Below are 20,183 nucleotides of genomic sequence, written 5' to 3'. Positions count from 1 at the left end.
AAATCCGGGGAGAGGCGGATGAGCTCCCTCTATCAGCTCCAGCTCCTCATGCGGGGACATGAGAGAAGCCTCCCACAAGGATGATAAAAACATCAAATCATCCAGGCGTCCCCTGGGCAACGTCCTTGCAGACGGCCAATTCTCTCACACCAGAAGCGACTTGCAATTTCTCAGGTCGCTCCTGACACGACAATAATAATAATAATAATAATAATAATAATAATAATAATAATAATAATAACTATTATTACACAAAGTGCTGGTCGTTACCTATAAAGCCCTAAACGGTTTGGGTCCGGGCTATTTGTCCAACCTCATCTCTCTATGCACTGTGGTCAGCGGAGGAGGCCCTGCTCTCGGTCCCATCCCTGTCATGAGTGCGGTTGGTGGGAATGAGAGAGGGGACCTTGGGGAGAGAGGGCAGTCTATAAATAAAGTATTGTTAATTATTATTATCCCACTTTATCTCTCCTACAGGAGATTCAAACTGGCTTAACATAAAAGCGTCAGCACCCAATTTAGAATACTCAAATATGCAAACATTAAAACAAGATTAAACATAAGTAGTAGTACTGAAAAATTCCCAGTTGAAAACCAAATCGAACATGTTCAAAGTTTAGTTTCATCAATTGAGTTTTGCTGCCTTCTACTCCAACTGGTTCTAAAAGTGTTTACTACTTTTACTTGGGCATGTCCATGGTTAACTTTAAAAAATATGCAGCAGTACATCCAGTTAGTTGTCCATTGATGTTTGTTATCATCTTGCTCTCAAGAAGTCCTATGGGAACACAAACCACAGCCCTTACCCTGGGTTTTGGATCTATGTTATGACTACAGCAAGAGCACTGCAATAAATGTCTCTTTCCTTTTTTTAAATGTCTTTCCTTTTTTTGAACGGGAAATCCTTCCCCCAACTTAAGTCATCTGCCTTGTGAAATGTATAATTTATACCAAATAGGCAATGGATTCTAAAAATATTTGTGTCAAGGGGGCCGTTGAAAGACGCAGCTGTGTTTAAAACTGATGTAATTTTAAAGCACGACAGGGCTGTATTAGCAAACTAGTTGGACAGAAAGGGGCCTGAATCACTGTACTGTGGTTACCTAAGTTGTCTATTAAGTGGGTTCTCAGAAGATGGAAGAAACTACCCTTGGCCAACTTCTCTCCCTGTCTTCCAAAAGTAGTCAATCTTGAGACCCTGCTTGATATCCTTACGAGTTAATATAAAACACAGAAGCCTTTTTTCCTTTGCTTTGTGGGGAGAATAAAATTGCCATAATGCTATAGATTTGTCCATATGCTTTTGGCCTCTTCTAGGACACTTTGAAGGAGGACTGAAAAATCTTATAAATACTCAGTTCTTGTGGGTTTTTTCAGGCTATATGGCCATGTTCTAGAGGCATTTCTCCTGACGTTTCGCCTGCATCTATGGCAAGCATCCTCAGAGGTGAGGTCTGCTGGAAAATTTTTCCAGCAGACCTCACCTCTGAGGATGCTTGCCATAGATGCAGGCGAAACGTCAGGAGAAATGCCTCTAGAACATGGCCATATAGCCCGAAAGAAACCAACAAGAACTGAGTGATTCCAGCCATGAAAGCCTTCGACAATGCAGTCTTATAAATATTTTATTTGTCTGTATACAGGTAATATGTTGTTTTCCTTGGTATCCCATTAAGAGTTTTGAAAGCCTATTAAAGGATTATAACATAGATTTTCACTTCATTAGCAACTTTGGCAGTTCTTTTAAAAATAAAGAAAGTACCTCTCTGAAGATGATTTGTACAGGTGGAATCTAGATTTCTTTTCACATTATATGAAAAATATGCTACCTGCATTTGTGTGGCAGTCATAACTCACCGGATTGCAGTGCTGAATTTGAAGTCAAAATTGCAAATTTTACAGCTTTTATATTCCGCCCTTCTCACCCCGCAGGGGACTCAGGGCGGATTACAGTGTACACATATATGGCAAACATTCATTGCCAATTTTTGACATACAACATATACAGACGTAGACAGAGGCTATATTTAACTTTTTCTGGCCTCCAGGGGAGCTGTCGCTTTCATCGTCCATCTGCGACACTGATGAAGTACTTCCGCGTTCCCCGGATGCTTTTTGCTGGAGTGCTTGCTGGAGTGTTTTTTTTTTTTATGGCCTCATAAATTAGTTAATTTAGCCTCCCCACTCTTTAAGGTGGTACCTAATTTTACTACTTGACAGATGCAACTGTCTTTCGGGTTGCAAAGGTCGACAACAGGCTACACAATTGGTTGGAAACCCACTCCAACCCGGGCTGGCTTCGAATTCATGACCTTTTGGTCAGAGTGATCTTAATGTCATGTGAAATCCAAATCTTTCTCAGAAGACAAAAAATGGGGTGAGGAAGCTGTAACTCAAGAGATTATTAAGGGCAAGAAAGGGGAAGGGGAGGTGAGATTAAAGTGAGTGGAATGGAGACAGAAATCACCATTGATTCTCTTTGGTTTTGCAAGACAAGTCTCAGGCAGCGAAGAGTACAAGTCTAGCAAGGATAGGAAGGAGGGAAAACAGGAGAGTTAATACTGATAAGGGGGAGAACGGCCCCACAGACTCATTTTGAGAGATTACATATGGCATTGCTGAGCACAGTTCAGCATATAGGTGAACAGTATACACCGCATTTTAATGTAATTAACACATGTATACAGCAAATTGACCTGAAAATACAGCTAATAATTTTCTATCAGTATATATGCCACTTTGCCAAATTCAAGCAAAATAGCATTCCCAAGGAAAAACACCCTCTAACTGTTAGCAATAAAGAAAACAATGGGGAGAAAATGCGGGAAGAGACAGGGCTAGACATAGGTCCCTTCTACACAAACATATAATCCAGGCTATCAAAGCAGAAAATCCACATTATTGGCTTTGAACTGGATTATATGAGTCCACACTGCCTATAATCCAGTTCAAAGCAGATAATCTGGATTTTATATCGAAGTGTAGAAGAGGCTATAGTCTGCCTTTGTCTGGAACAAAGGTGGGGAATTGTGGAGGCTTGGGGCCTTTTTTTACCCAGCAGCTTGACAGGTATATCCATTCTCGTTTTCAGATTATTTTTCTTCCAATTTTTGGGATGTTAGAAGGATAGTATTGCTCTCAGTTAAGGGTAGCAGTGTTTATAATATTTAGCACTGTAGTATAAATATTAAATCTGAATGTTTCCATTACATACTTTTCCTGCATCCTTTTTTGGCAAATGTTTATTCAAGTAAAGAAAATACTCAGTACCTCTTGAAAACCAGGAATGCTCCAGAACATCTTGTTGATGACAACTAGGTAATTCTAAACTGTTCAGGTTCTTTGTGGCAATTCTAATTGTGATTTCTCCGCAAATTATCATCCCATGTGTGCTCCTACCCAACCAATTCTGTAAAGATCTGTGGAGTACAGGCAGTCCCTAAGTTATGAAGAAGACAGGTTCTGTAGATTTGTTTGAATTCAAAGTGCAGGTCATTACTTATAAAGCCCTAAACCAGTGTTTCTCAACCTTCCTAATACAGTTCCTCATGTTGTGGTGACCCCCAGCCATACAATTATTTCCGTTGCTACTTCATAACTGTCATTTTGCTACTGTTATGATTTGTAATGCATATATCTGATATGCAGGATGTATTTTCATTCACTGGACCAAATTTGGTACATATACACAATACGCCCAAATTTGAATACTGGCGGGGTTGGGGAGGAAATTATTTTGTCATTTGGGAGTTGTAATTGCTGGGACTTATCGTTCACCTACAATCAAAGAGCATTCTGAACTCCACCAATGATGGAATTGAACCAAACATGGCACACAGAACTCCCATGACCAACAGAAAACACTGGAAGGGTTTGGTGGACATTGACCCTGAGTTTTGGAGTTGTAGTTCACCTACATCCAGAGAGCACTGTGGACTCAAACAATGATGGATCTGGACCAAACTTGGCACGGATACTCAATATGCCCAAATATGAACATGGATGGTGTTTGAGGGAAATAGATCTTGACATTTGGGAGCTGTAGTTGCTGGGATTTATAGTTTATCTACAATCAAAGAGCATTCTGAACCCTACCAACAATAGAATTGGGCCAAACTTCCCATACAGAACCTCCATGACCAACAGAAAATACTGTCTTTTCTGATGGTCTTTAGTGATCCCTCTGACGCTTCCCAGGGGTCCTGACCCCCAGGTTGAGAAACACTACAAATGGTTTGGGTCTGCCTATCTTCTTCACTGCATCTCCCTCTATGTACCTGCACGAGTGTTAAGATCTGCTGGGGAGGCCCGTCTCTCAGTCCCGCCACCATCACAAGCGTGGTTGGTGGGGACAAAGGAGAGGGCCTTTTTGGTGGTGGTCCCCCAACTTTGGAATGCTCTCCCCTGGGAGATTAGGCAGGCTCTCACACTGTCCTCCTTGCATAGGGATCTGAAGACTTGGATATTTAAATAAGCTTTTGAGAATGTCTAGCCCCAATGGTCCGCAATCAGTGACATGGCACTGCTCTTTCATCCCATGCCCTTGTTCCTTAGCTACAAATTGCACTATCCCATTCCCTTGTCTTGTTTACAGCCTGGCCACATCTTAAGATAGTTGTCACCATAGTTTTTGGAAGTTGTTCTGAGTTTTAAATTATTGTTTTATATGCTGTATGTTTTACATTATTGTATTGTACTTTGTGTTTATTTTATGCTCTCTTTATTTAGGCGCTTTGTGCCATTTGTAAGCCACTCCAGCTCTCGTTGGGGAGATGGAGGTGGGTTACAAGAATAAAGTTGTTGTTGTTGTTACCTAGGAAAGGGTTATTATTTATTTATTATTTACTGTATTTGTATACTGCTTTTTTCACCCCTGGGGGGACTCAAGGCGGTTTACAATACCCCTCTGGTATTTCCTTTGCTGTCTCTGCCTCTGTTCAGAAGATGTCACTTCACTTTGTGAGAATTAGATTTCGAAAATTTGGCCTGTTGTGGAAACAAGGATTGGAAAGAAAATTTCAGTAGAGACACAATTCCTTCATGATAAATCTTCTAGGAGTGAATTCCCTTCCAGGGGGTAGATTTCTCTCACTTCTTGTTGTCTCACCCTCATTCTTAACTATGAGTCATTTGTAAGTCAGATGTTTGTAACTCGGGGACTGCCTGTACCTATGTTGTGGGTAGTCAGATGCTCTGGGAGAAAACCCTTTGAGGCTAATGCTAAAAAGTGTAACATTATGTTATCTGTGTTGGAATAGAATGAAGAATTGGATTTAATTGCCTCTGTGAGATTCTTTCTTGTAAAAACCAAACTGGAAGTGTTCTCTACACAAATAAGGAATCCTATATTACCTCGATTACTGTCTTGGTTATCAGCCTGAAATAATTCTCTGATTTCACTGGCAACCACTGTTGCTATGCTGCTGTAATTTAGAGATTCAGCCAAGCCTCACGTTCTGCTAGAAGGGAAGCAAAGATCAGGACCCAGAATAGTTTTTATTACATCAAGAACAGCTGGAAATTGGAAGAGGCACATCTTTTTTGGAGTAGTCCTCTTAGTCCTCTTAATTACAGAAGGTTCTACACTTCCAAGTACTGCAGCAGCCTTTGGAAATTCAGCAGCTGCAGTGGTCCCACCTCACGATCCCAGTGATAAATACATGAAGAAAATATTCCATAAGGATATATTTTATCAAACCAGTCCAGTGAAATTGCAACACCCACAAATTCAAACATGAAAGCCTATCAGCTTCTATTAGCCATAGCAACAGAGTACAGTAAATGGCCTGTGACAGCTTCAACCCAAGCAATACCTAATGTAACGATGATGTTCATCGACAGATTCAGGCATGGTGTAATTGATCTTAAGAGCTGGAAGAGACTGCAAGGACCATCCAGTCCAAACCCCTAATAGTTCTGGTTTATCTTTATTCAGTCTTTCTTATATTTATTTTGATTTGCTGCTTGTACACAATAAATAGGTAAGGCCTGTCCCCTGACATTAAGTCCAGTCATGTCTGACTCTGGGGTGTGGTGCTCATCTCCATTTCTAAGCCGAAGAGCCGGTGTTGTCCATAGACCCCTTCAAGGTCATGTGGCCGGCATGACTGCATGGAGCGCTGTTACCTCCCCGCTGGAGCGGTACCTATTGATCTACTCACATTTGGATGTGGATCAAGAAATAGTTTACTAAGATCTACAGAGACACTCGCTGGAACACCTCAGTAAGCGAGAGTCCAGAAGTGGCACACAGAAAACTGGGCACACAGTCCAGAAGTGGCACACAGAAAACTGGGCACACAGAAAACTGGGCGACTTGGAAGGCGCTGAACAGACTGCGCTCTGGCACCACGAGATGCAAAGCCAACCTTCAGAAATGGGGCTACAAAGTGGAATCCACAACATGCGAGTGTGGAGAAGAGCAAACTACAGACTACATGTACAATGGAGGACCTTGCAGCAACACCAGAGGCACTCCAAGTGGCCAGATACTGGTCAAAGGACATTTAATCAACTACCAACCTTGCAAACTTTGTGGTTTGTTTATTTGTTTAAAAAATGCTGTACGATGGTTTGGTTAGCTCCTGACATGATAAATAAATACATTTGAATGTTTTCAAACTGCTAGGTTGGCAGAAGCAGGGGCTGACAGCGGAAGCTCATGCCGCTCCCCGGAATCGAACCTGCGACCTTTCGGTCAACAAACTCAGCAGCTCAGCGCTTTAACCCTCTGAGCCACCGCGGGCTCCTATTGTACACAATAGGTTGGATTAAAAGAACAGTGCTACATTGCATGTTGAGTTTAGTCACATACGAATTATATTAGTTGACAATAATTGTCCATCCAGTCCCATGTTGTTGGCTTCACTTTAAGCAATTTTCTTTCCTATCCCTGCATGGATTTCCATGTAGCCTCTCATGTAAATACTGGCCCAGTTTAGCTTCCAAAACAAGACAATGTGAATATGTTTGGGACGCTGTGGGATTATGTATTTCTTGGAGTAGCAGTCATCCATAACATAATTAAAGTCTCTCCCCCCCCCCCCCCACAACAACAAAAAAGGTTTGTTGTAGGATGTTGAAGTCTATAAAATAGGTCTGGTAGTATAAATGGTAAAGGTTTCCCCTAACATTAAGTCTAGTCGTATCTGATTCTGGGGAGTGGTGCTCATCTCTATTTCTAAGCTGAAGAGCCAACAATGTCCATAGACTCCTCCAAGGTCATGTGACCAGCATGACTGCATGGAGCACTGTTACCTTCCCACAGAAGTCTGCCTTTGTCTGGAACAGAGGTGGGGAATTGTGCTCTATTGATCTACTCACATTTGCATGTTTTTGAATTGTTAGGTTGGCAAAAGCAGAGGCTAACATTGGGAGCTCACTCCGCTCCCTAGATTCAGACCGTCAACCTTTCGGACAGCAAGTTCAGTAGCTTAGCAGTTTAACCCACTGCACCACCAGCCAAACCTAAAGTGACATTTTAGATTTCATATTTAAGAATTTAGATTTCAGGTCGTAATCATCTGTTAAACCTCCCTACCACAGGCACTGCCGTCCTGATACTGGAAACTGACCCTCTAATTTCTACTGTGAAACAAGCATCCTGGCAGGCTTCCCACAATAGATGTAGTACAGCAACTACTGTTGCTATGACAAGACCTCCCTTTAGACAACGTTTTTCTCTCTCCCTTTCCCGTCCGCACTTCAGGCTTTCTTTAAGGGAAAGCTGTTTGCTTGCATCTGGGAAAGGCCTGGGCCTGAGCACACAGAAACAAAGCACAGTTATAGGAAAGGTGCCTGAGTTGTGGCCACAGATGTGCTGTTTTGGCAGTGCAATGAATCATAGAATCATAGAGTTGGAAGAGACCTCGAGAGCTATCCAGTCCAACCACCTTCCAAGCAGCAGGGAAATCACATCCAAAGCACCCCTGACAGATGGCCATCCAGCCTCTGCTTAAAAGCCTCCAAAGGAGGAGCCTCCACCACACTCTGGGGCAGAGTCTGCTACTGCTGAACAGCTCTCACAGTCAGGAAGTTTTTCCTCATGTTCAGGTAGAATCTCCTTTCCTGTAGTTTGAAGCCATTGTTCCGCGTCCTAGTCTCCAGGGCAGCAGAAAACAAACTTGCTCCCTCCTCCCTATGACTTTCCCTCACAACTTGATACATGACCATCATGTCATCTCTAAGCCTTCTCTTCTGAAGGCTAAACATGCCCAACTCTTTAAGCCACTCCTCATAGGGCTTGTTCTCCAGAGCCTTGATCATTTTAGTCACCCTTCTCTGGAGACATTCCAGCTTGTCAACATCTCCCTTCAATTGCTGTGCCCAGAATTGGACACAATATTCCAGGTGTGGTCTGACCAAGGCAGAATGGAGGGGTAGCATGACTTCTCTGGATCTAGAGACTCTAGACTCTATTTATGCAGGCCAAAATCCCATTGGCTTTTTTTTGCTGCTGCATGACATTGTTGGCTCATGTTCACCTTCCTGTCCACGATGACTCCAAAATCTTTTTCACACGTACAGCTGATTGACCCATCACAGAATTATATAGAGAAAGACATTGACGAGGCCTATAGAGAAGTCCTGTGGAGACTGAAAAATACCAAAGGCTGTAGAGCAGTGTTTCTCAACCTTCCTCATGCCGCAACCCCTTAATCCAGTTCCTCATGTTGTGGTGACCCCCAAACATAATATTATTGTCGTTGCTACTTCATAACTGTAATTTTGTTCCTGTTATGAATCGTAATGTACATATCTGATAAGCAGGATGTATTTTCATTCACTGGACCACATTTGGCACAAATACCCAATATGCCCAAATTTGAATACTGGTGGGATTGGGGAGGGGGGGTTGATTTTGTCATTTGGGAGTTGTAGTTGCAGGGATTTATCATTCACCTACAATCAAACAGCATTCTGAACTCCACCAACGATGGAATTGAACCGATTTTGGTGCACAGAACTCCCATGACCAACAGAAAATACTGGAAGGTTTTGGTTGACACTGAACTTAAGTTTTGGGACTTGTAGTTCACCTACATCCAGAGAGTACTGTGGACTCAAACAATGATGGTTCTGGACCAAACTTGGTACAATACTCAATATGCCCAAATGTGAACACTGGTGGAGTTTGGGGAAACTAGACCTTGACATTTGGGATTTATAGTTCACCTTCAATCAAATAGCATTCTGAACCCCACCAACGATAAAATTGGGCCAAACTTCCCACACAGAACCCCCATGACCAACATAAAATACAGTGTTTTCTAATGGTCTTTGGCAGCCCTCTGACACCACCACACGACCCACCCAGGGTCCCGACCCCCAGGTTGAGAAACGCTTCTGTAGAATGTTCTGTAACTTGCTCTCCATCCTTGTCTCTTTTCTGTGCAAAGCCGCATGAAAGTTTTCGTTCAGTGACAGACCTTAATAGTATGTGACCTTACATTGGATTTCAATTTTTGTAAAGCTTAAGAAGATATCCCAATGACTGTAGCTCTATTTTAGCTGCAAGAGCAGGTAAATGTATGTCTGGGAGGCAGAAGGAGTGGGCAGACTGGTGCTTTCCAGTTCTTTTGCGTCACATTTCCATGGAAATTGGAATCTAAAACAGCCAGAGTACACGAGGGGGTTTCAACTTTGCAGTGTACCTTATTGTGACTCCTTTAGTGCAACTCCTTTAGTCACCATCAGCTGGGAAACAACGTGAAGGCACACAACACACACACAGCTTTTATTGGCCTGGGATGGCTGCTCCCAGGTGAGTATCCAACTTGCAAATATCTTCTAAAACACAGTGTCAAATATAATGTTAGTTGTTGCTGGACATTTTAATTGTGTGTATCACACAGCGAAGGAGTAAAGTATTCTGTTAACGGTGAGATGGCAGGAAGAAATACAGAGGGGTGATCTTTTGGGCTTGACTAATCACAGACTTGCAACAACCCTGTATAAGAAGCCCGCATCTGTTATTCCCCGCAGGTTAAGAGGCAGTAGCTTTTCCAAAATTATGTCATGAGGGAAGAATTGAACTGGAGATATCTTAGATCACAGCGTATGTGTTCTCTGCCCTACACGCTCAGAAATGCCATTAAAGTTACACTACTTAACAAGCTTAGCCTTTATGACCTGCGGAGCTGCCAGTAAATCCCATCAACTCAGTCTTCTTTCCCCTTCCACACTGATGTATCTGTACAACCTTGCTGTGCATCTTCAAACTTTCCTAATAGTAGTTCAGTGTTTCAGATACTGGGTTTAGCAATAAAATATGGAAGTTCTGTTGAACAATGAGTAGTTCAGAGTGTATGTATAATTACTCTGAATGTTGAAACTGGAAACAGATCATTTTGCAATCCATCTTCTTTGACTTCAAGACAAATGCTAGATGCCAATGATTAGGTTCCTCCATGGATAGTTTTAAGTGTTAGAAGTCTTCTCCTTGGGTTATTAATAAAGCCCTTCTTTTGTGGAGTTTCCAGGCTGTATGTCCGTTTTCTAGCAGCGTTTTCTCCTGAGCAATTCATTAGGAAGAACTTCCTGACTGTGAGAGCTGTTCAGCAGTGGAACTCTCTGCCCCGGAGTGTGGTGGAGGCTCCTTCTCTGGAAGCTTGTAAGCAGAGGCTGGATGGCCATCTGTCAGGGGTGATTTAAATGCAATATTCCTGCTTCTTGGCAGGGGGTTGGACTGGATGGCCCATGAGGTCTCTTCCAACTCTGTGATTCTATGATTCTATGATTCCGGCTGTAAAAGCATTCGATAATATATTGAACCCTTCTTTTATGTTTTCTTTGTCATTTTCATCCCCAGGCCAACATGGGTTCATGTTTCCTGGTCATCCTGCTAAGCAGCTACCTGACGTGCCTAGGATCTGCCAGCATGACCACAGGTAAGGCACTGGTGCCTTCTCAAGAAATGCTGCTTGTTGTTGTATTGTTGCATAACCTCACAGAAGTTCCTTAACTATAATCATATAGTCAGGAATGTATTGCCAGCTTCTGCCTTTTCCAGACCTCACTGTCCGGGATGGTTAGCAATCAGATTGTTTCCAAAACCCAGATTTTGTAAATTAATGGTTAGTAACTATTTATTTATTTATTTATTTATTTGCTTCACTTTTATACCGCATTTTTCAGCCCTTAACAGGCGACTCAATGCGGTTTACAGTGCAATTAAAACATAACAGTGCAATAACAGGATCAACACATCGATCCACAACAATTAACAATCAGACAGGACAAATCAACAAAACAACATATATAACGCCTCAGTTGAATCAGATCCGTTCTCATAGTCCTTGTGCCGTTCCTATGTTCCATTTACCGTCTTCCTTGATTGGTTGCATTGCTTAGCCAAACGCTAGTTCATAAAGCCAGGTCTTAAACATTCTCCGAAACGTCAGCAACGAAGGTGCCTGTCTGATGTTTGCCGGCAAGGCATTCCATAGCCGAGGGGCCACCACTGAGAAGGCCCTGTCTCTCGTCCCCGCCAGACGCGCCTGTGACGCAGGCGGGATCGAGAGCAGGGCCTCCCCAGACGATCTTAATGTTCTAGTCGGTTCATAGGTGGAGATGCGTTCGGAGAGGTAAGCGGGGCCAGAACCGTTTAGGGCTTTATAGGCTAAAGCCAGCACCTAACTATACCATGGGGAGCCCCCGGTGGCGCAGTGGGTTAAAGCACTGAGCTGCTGAGCTTGTTGATCGAAAGGTCGCAGGTTCGATTCCGGGGAGCGGCGTGAGCTTCCGCTGTCAGCCCTAGCTTCTGCCAACCTAGCAGTTCGAAAACATGCAAATGTGAGTAGATCAATAGGTACCGCTCCGGCGGGAAGGTAACGGCGCTCCATGCAGTCATGCCGGCCACATGACCTTGGAGGTGTCTACAGACAATGCTGGCTCTTCGGCTTAGAAATGGAGATGAGCACCACACCCCAGAGTCAGACATGACTGGACTTAATGTCAGGGGACTACCTTTACCTACCTTTACCTAACTATACCAGACATGGACAAACTTCATCCCTCCAGGTGTTTTGGGCCTCAGCTCCCACAATTCCGGAATTGTGAGAGTTGAAGTCCAAAACATCTGGAGGGCCAAAGTTTACCCGTGCCTGAACTATGCAGACCACGTTAACACAAACCATGGAAAAATAAGGGTTTTACTTGATGTGGTTAGAAAATCTGAGCACATTGTATTTCCATTAGACCACTCTGGTTCTCTTGGGCACGTGCCGTTATGATAGTCACCGTTGCTTCTAATACATATATTTATATATTATTAGCTTTGCACTTTAAACCATACCTAAGCAGACCTTAAGATTTTTTTAATGCCTGAAATGACTTTGTTTTCTCTTGCTATAGCTGTTCTATTAGCATACTCTCTCCTCATGTAATATGATTCAATAGCAAGTTTGAGATATCTATATGTGTGTGTGTGTGTGAATGTGAATGTGAATGAATGAATTCATACAAATGCTTTAACATTTCGAGATTTTCCAGATGGATTATTTTAACAGTTTTATCTTGTGTGCCTTTTTGACCCATCATAATTTCAGAGTATTAAAGGTATTTGTAATGTCAGTGTTCTTGGGAATATTGTCCATAGGGCAGTATTCTAGGTGCATAAATGCCCAGTGACAGTATGTCCAGAATAACTTATCAGCTTGTTTAGACTATGCTTAGAATAACAACGAAGGGACTAGTGTAACCTCTCTTGGAAGGGAGTTCCAGAACCCATTTTTCTACCAGACGCACTTATGAGGCTGGTAGCACAGAGAGAATGGACATCTCAGGAGATCATATGATAGAATATGGGTTTTCTGATAACCTAGGTTTGAACTATATAGTTCTCCTTATAGTTCGCATACATTGGTGACGTGATGTAAGGTTTCCCTATCTCAGCCATCCTCATAAGCACCCTTTAACAACATCTCTCTCAATGATATTAAACGACAAGGAACACCTAGTTCTCCCTGTTGCCATCATAGAGCTCAAAGGTTGGATAATAGTTGGCTTCATAGACCACGGAAGGCCAGTTGAAATGTAAGCTAGGATTTAGTGTGGCCTTAGATAGAGAAGCTTTATAAAAGGGAAGGATGTCGTTCTCTTCTGTAATACTGTACAACTCTGTAGATTATGAAGACAAGACATTACTGATTTAAGAAGATGAGCAAATGTGTTAGGAGTACCGTATATATTTGAGTATAAACCAAGTTTTTCAGCCCATTTTTAAGGCTGAAAAAACCCCTCTTGGGTTATACTCGAGTCAAGGTTATTTATTATTTTACTCTCTTATTATTACATTTATTATTTTACTCTATTATTATTTTATTGCATTTATAATTTTACTCTATTTATTATTATTATATTTATTATTTTGCCTTATTTATTTTTTGTTATTATTACATTTATTATTTTACTCTATGTATTATTAGTATTAAATTTATTATTTTATTTTTATTATTATTGCATTTATTATTTTACTCTATTATTGGAAGGATATGTAAGCACATTTACATTGTCTTATCATAAATTACAGTTTTATGTACATATCAAAAACACTTTACCTACTGATGCCTCAATTCATGTAATTTTATTGGTATCTATTTTTATTTTGAAATATACCAGTAGCTGCTGCAATTCCCACCCTCGGCTTGTATTCGAGTCAATACTTTTTCCCATTTTTTTGTAGTAAAATTGGCTTATATTTGGGTCAGCTTATACTTGAGTATACTGTATATGGCATTTATTAGTTTGAAGCCACAGAAGTAGAAACCTTTGGCTCAGATTAGATGTTTGAACATCAGTTGTGTGCAGTAAGTTACCACAAAGTTACATGGCCAATTCTGAATGTATTTTTTGACATTAATTTGTTTGTTTAGTTTTTACTGGCCATAATCTGCTTTCATTCCCTAAAATGTGTATCTGTTGTTGTTTTTGTTTTTCCAGTACTGCCCTCAGTTGTCAGTTCTTCCTGGACCACAAGTTCTGTGAAAATTGCCAGGACACAGCCAAGTACCAGGAAGACCACAAGTGCAATCAGTAAAAATGCGACTTCTCCGACAGTGTCTCCCACAGTGGCACAGAACTATACTACGCCAAAGGCCACTGAACTCCCTGCTGCCACAACCAGCAGGCCGCCAGTCACAGAGGTGACGACTGTCAAGGCAGCGGTGGCCACTTCTGGGATCACTACCCTTCCACCAAATGCCACGTCCACCGTTCCGCACACGACTGCTGTCGACACAGATCAGGTTCCTTTGGAGGCCAACACCACAACGGCAGCAGCAACTTCAAAAGTGTTTGACACCTCAAGTACGGAAGAGCTTTGTTATATTTCACTTCCTCCTATGCATATGATAATTTAATCAGTGGTGTGTGTGTGTGTGTGTGTGTGTGTGTGTGTGTGTGTGTGTGTATGTATGTGTGTGTGTGTGTGTGTGTGTGTGTGTGTGTATATATATATATATATATATATATATATATATATATATATGATCACTCCTGTGAGTAGCATCTGACTTAGTTCAGTTCCCTAAATTCTGTTTACTAAACTGTTTCTGTCCTGGAATTTTATTTAATATTGCATATCTTGTACTTTCAGGGTCACTGTCTCTAGCATTCAAAAATGTGAGATGATTACATTAGGGAGCCTGCTTTATTCTAGAAAATTGGAGTAGATAATCCATTTAGCCTTTGATGTTGCTGAGCTTTATTGCACGGTTTGCAGTTTGTGCAGATTGCCGCCAGACCTACTAAAATGGTTTGATACCCAAAGAGATTTTTGTCAACAAGTTTAAGATGAAACGAAATTTATTTGTGGAGATTGGTTGAAGGAAGATGGAATCATGTCATATTCTGATGATTATCACTAACTAATGCTTCGTCTGCCTGCCTTTTCTTTAGCGGAGATAACAAGAGACCCAGGTAAGCATATTTCTTTGCGTTTTCTCTTTTTCCGCTTCTGAGTTAGAAATTTCCTGCCTCTGTCAGCATGAGGTTTCCCAAGCCACAATAACGTTTGAACATATCAAAAGATATAACCCACATGAATGCAAAAGAGCCAGAAATGAAAGAGTTCCCAACAGCTTTAGGCAAGGAGACCCAAGACAAAGGGAGAAGCAGAAAATATGTAATATTTTTAAGCAGGCCTTCGCCCTCAAGTAGGCTGAAATGGGCCTATATAAGGTTGACACTTTGGCACTTTAGTTGTATATTGATGGCAGCCAGTTTTAACCATTGATGGAAAGTCTTTACATTATGTGTTTTATCTTATTTTATGTGTTGATAGTGGTTGTTTATAACTTTTGTGATATTATTTTATACTAATTTACTTGGGGCACTTGCAGTGACTTGTTAGCTGCCCCAAGTCCCTTTCTGAGAGATGGAGGTGAGATACAAATAAAAGTTTTTTTATTATTATTATTATTATTAATAATAATAACAATAATACAATTATTGATTAAAAATACATATGTGAAAAAAGCTTGATGGGGATGGGGATGTCACATGGAATGGAAACCAACACCAGTCACATTTTCAAATTACTTGAAAAGGGAGCTAGTAGACACTTATTTTATTTATTTTATTTATTTATTTACTGCATTTATATATTGTCCCTCTCAGCCGCAGGTGACTTGGGACAGTTTCCAGTTGGTACTTAGACCATAAAATACAATTTCAATATAATAAAACAATCGAATAATAAAACCATAACAGAATCAAGAAAATCAATTGCAATTTGAGTGAGCAAATATAAGCAGAGGAAAGAAGGAGATGGCGGCTTTTGTTACATTTTTCTCTTTAGTCTTATTGGAAGGCTTTAGTTGAGAAAATAATGGTTTCCTCTGCATTCAATGTTAAGATATTCAATTGCATGTGGAGGTTACACATGCAAATCCAGGCTACCGTTAGTGAAGGCCCCACTGAGTGTAAACAGTATTAATGCTTGTTGCATTACACCTGCACACTTATAGTATCCCAGTCTGTTTAAAATAGCATTCCTTTAAACACAGTTGCTATTAAAACTGATAAAACACCTTTTAGATCCTAACACTAGTACATTCCGCTGACATGCTTACACCAAGAGGCAAAGTGACCCTCGTTCCAAGAGACTTTCCAATGCTTCCCCCTTTCTCCTGAGTTATTGCTTCTCATTGCTTTTCTCAGAGCCCCCAGTGGGTTATACCCTTGTGCCGGCAGGACTGCTGACCGACAGGTCCGCAGTTCGAATCTGGGAAGAGTGGGTTGTGCTCCCTCTGTCTGCTCCAGCTCCCCATGCAGGAACATGAGAGAAGCCTCCCACAGAGATGGTAAAACATCAAACATCCAGGCATCCCCTAGGAAGCATCCTTGCAGAGGGCCAATTCTCTCACACCAGAAGCAACTTGCAGTTTCTCAATTCGCTCCTGACACGAAAAAAGGCTTTTTTTCTGCAACTCCATATTAATAATAATAATAATAATAATAATTATTATTATTATTATTTATTTGATCAATCATATGACCATTTCAAAATAGAACATGAGTAAAAAACAAGGCAAAAAGGTGAGGACAACAGCTGACCTTCTATTTATAGTCAGAATCTTATTTTCGTGGTTCTTCTTTCAGGAAACCATATTAATAACTGGCCTGGTAACTGGTTGAAGGAGTGTAAGAACCCCCCCCCCCCCCCCCAAATATGTTTATTTTAAATAAACTAGAACTGAAGGTGAGCAAATTATAGATGGTCAGTTATTCACTATGGTAGTGGTTCTCAACTTGTGGTCCATGGACCACCAGTGGTCTGAAAGAACTAAAATACGGGCTGTGGCCTCGCTGCTACTACACTGTTGCAACGAGAGCAACAGGTCTTGCCAAACCCTCTTATAGTGCCGAGGCTTATTAAATACGGTTTTCTGTGGGTGAGCAGATGGCAACTACTGGATGGCATATGTTCTGCATCAGAAACTAGAGCTGATGTGGTCTGTCCAATGCAATTTTCTGAATCAGAATCCCAAATAACCAAACTAAAACTAAAGTTGACCAAAACTGATTCGTAACCCTTTTGGTACTAATGTTGGAGAGTGGAGAGTGGTCCCTGGTCAAAGTGGTCCCTGGTCAAAAAAACAAAGATTGGGAACCACTGCACTATGGGAACTTTTTAGGACGAATTCTAAAATATTGCATCTAAGTGAGAGAACGGGCAATAAAATGACAAAGGCAGGTTTATAATTGTAAGGTGATAAAAATCTTTATTTTGTGTACATCTTGGTAGGTTTTGATTTGACCTTGATTATTCAGGACAGTGATCTTTGAGTGTATTAAATAGATCTATACATATATTAGAATTAGAGTAACTTTATTGTCATTGTACAACAAAATTAATCTAAAGTGTGGCAGCTTGAAAATGCCAAATGTTATGCTGGAGATCATTAAGAAAAGATTAAAAATACAGATATCAATTGCATTGTATACTTTGCCGGGAATACTGTGCCCAGTTTGATTTGGTGCATCTCAGAAGGAATTTTTTTTCATGTCAAGAGCGACTTGAGAAACTGCAAGTTGCTTCTGGTGTGAGAGAATTGGCCTTCTGCAAGGATGTTGCCCAGGGGACGCCTGGATGTGTTTGATGTATTACCATCCTTGTGGGAGGCTTCTCTCATGTCCCCGCATGGGGAGCTGGAGCTGACAGAGGGAGCTCATCCACGCTACCCCGTATTCGAACCTGCGACCTGTCGGTCTTCAGTCCTGCTGGCACAAGAGTTTAACCCACCGTACCACCGAAGGCTACTATAGAGGGAAAATTAATAAGCTGGGAAAGAGACAGCAAAGGAAGTAGTTTCCCTAATCACTCTTATTAATTAACACAGTCACAGCGATGAAAGAGCTCTAAGTGGAGTTTAGATAAGTGAGAAGAAGGCTCTCAAGGGCTAGTAGACATGAGGTCCCTGCCTCCAGGATCAGAAGCAGCTGAATACCAATTGTTGTGAAGTAATCACCATAGTAGGAGATAGCGGGCCCAACTAAGTAGGCTTTCTGTCAGATCCTGGAGGGATCATGTTCTGACTGTACTTGTATTTTTCTTCCATTTTTACAGATAATGATCTTGGACGAGGTAAGCCATTCTTCTTAGCTATGTCTTTTGTATGTACAACTATGTGTGTCAACATGGACAACTCTGGGCAAAGATTAGTCAATTTCTTGAGAAAATTGTCAGAAGGTTCAAGTCAGGATGATCATATGGTGTGTAAAAGAAACAGTGCTCCAGTTACTGAGGAACACATGTCAGGGGTTACTGTTGTAATCCCATCTCACTTAGGGATTCTCAGAGGCAATAGGTTGTCCTGAAATGATGGGTTTCAGTATGACTAGTGCAGCACTTTCTATATTCATTCACTGTATATAGTCTGGTAAACCAGTATGTTTGTCCTTGATTGTGATAGTTGTGTTTTCTGTATTGTCAAAGGCTTTCATGGCTGGAATCACTGGGTTGTTGTAGTTTTTTCGGGCTATATGACCATGTTCTAGAGGCATTCTCTTCTGACGTTTCGCCTGCATCTATGGCAAGCATCCTCAGAGGTAGTGAGGTCTGTTGGAACTAGGAAAAAGGGTTTATATGTCTGTGGAATGACCAGGGTGGGAAAAAGAAGACTTGTCTGTTGGATCTAGGTGTGAATGTTTCAACTGACCACCTTGATTAGCATTTGATGACCTGGCAGTGCCTGGAGCAATCTTTTATTGAGAGGTGATTAGATGTCCTGGAATGTTTCCTCTCTGTTGTTTTGCTGTTGTAATTTTAGAGGTTTTTTTTAATACTGGTAGCCAGATTTTGTTCATTTTCATGGTTTCCTCCTTTCTGTTGAAATTGTTCACATGCTTCTTGTGGATTTCAATGGCTTCCCTGTGTAGTCTGACATGGTGGTTGTTAGAGTGGCCCAGCATTTCTGTGTTCTCAAATAAAATGCTGTGTCCAGGTTGGTTCACCTGGTGCTCTGCTATGGCTGACTTCTCGATTCGTGGTTGGGCAATGCTGCTGCGTTTGGTGGTCCCTCTGTAGACTTGTCCACAGCTGCATGGTATACGGTAGACTCCTGCAGAAGTAAGAGGATCCCTCTTGTCCTTTGCTGAATGTAGCATTTTCTTAGTGGGTCTGTCGATAGTTGTGTTTTCTGTTACACGCTAATGCAAACTTGTTTGGCATTTGCATCTTGCTTTTTTCCCAAGAGTTTTAGAGAAGCATGCATTCGTTTATTGCACTTGGCTGCTTTATTATATTTTTTAATATTGTTATCCGCCTCGAGAACCAAATCATAGAACACAGAGTGCAAATGTGGAACGAGTTTTAATCTCCCACCTGCTGTTGGAGGTAGATTAATTTATCTGGATGAGATATTTGAACCCAGGACTCCCTCATCAATGCTGCCAATGCGATCTACTACATCAGATTAATTCACTATGCAGAAGCTAAGGCTGTTGGCTCTGTGTAAATGGCCTCACCTGCTGGTTTCTTCTCATCAATCTGATGTTCCTCATTGAGTTTGTTTTACTGACAACTAGAGGCCTGTGTCCTAACAATGGCAGGAATGTGTTGTCGAAGGCTTTCATGGCCGGAATCACTGACCAAGAATCACAGGCCATTTCCAGGCTGTTTGACCATGTTCCAGAAGCATTCCTTCCTGACGTTTTGCCCACATCTATGGAAGGCATCCTCAGAGGTTGAGGACTCTTTTGTAAACTAGGCAGGTGGGGTTTATAGATCTGTGGAATGTCCAAGGCGGGGGAAAGAACTCTTCTCTGCTGGAGGCAAGTGTGAATGTTGCCATTGATCACCTTGATTAGCATTGAATAGCCTTGCAGCTTCAAAGCCTGGCTGATTGCTGATCTTTTGTTGGGAGGTGTCATCTGACCCTGATTGATTCTTGTCTGAAATTCAGACAAACAATCTGGACAATAAATAAAGAGAAACACTCAAAAAGCAGGGGAACAAAGGATCCCCCAGGCAGCAATCAGCTAGACTTTGAAGCTACAAGGCCATTGTGCTAATCAAGGTGGCCAGTTGCAATATGCACACTTACCTCAAGCAGACAAGAGTTTTTCTCCCATCCTGGACTTTCCACAGATATATAAACCTCACTTGCCTAGTTTCCAACAGACCCCTCAACCTCTAAGGATGCCTGCCATAGATGTGGGTGAAACATCAGGAGAGAATG

The 20,183-nt window shown here is 41.5% G+C and overlaps 1 protein-coding gene across 3 annotated transcripts in view; it reads left to right on the top strand.

Moving 5' to 3' along the window:
* The window catches only part of PTPRA (protein tyrosine phosphatase receptor type A), a 196,600-nt gene that overhangs the window by 120,125 nt on the left and 56,292 nt on the right, over positions 1-20,183 (top strand). For all 3 annotated transcript variants that reach the window (XM_067468553.1, XM_060779432.2, XM_067468552.1), the window contains 4 exons: positions 10,811-10,889; positions 13,942-14,307; positions 14,899-14,919; positions 18,071-18,088. In XM_067468553.1, the coding sequence (XP_067324654.1) occupies positions 10,817-10,889; positions 13,942-14,307; positions 14,899-14,919; positions 18,071-18,088 (478 nt within the window). In that variant the 5' untranslated portion in view covers positions 10,811-10,816. The remainder of the gene's footprint in view (positions 1-10,810; positions 10,890-13,941; positions 14,308-14,898; positions 14,920-18,070; positions 18,089-20,183) is intronic.

The sequence above is a fragment of the Anolis sagrei genome, chromosome 5 (genome assembly GCF_037176765.1).
Source record: "Anolis sagrei isolate rAnoSag1 chromosome 5, rAnoSag1.mat, whole genome shotgun sequence".
In the NCBI taxonomy this organism is placed as follows: Eukaryota; Metazoa; Chordata; class Lepidosauria; order Squamata; family Dactyloidae; genus Anolis; species Anolis sagrei.
The sequence above is the reverse complement of the archived record's forward strand: the minus strand, read 5'-3'. Positions and strand labels throughout refer to the sequence as shown.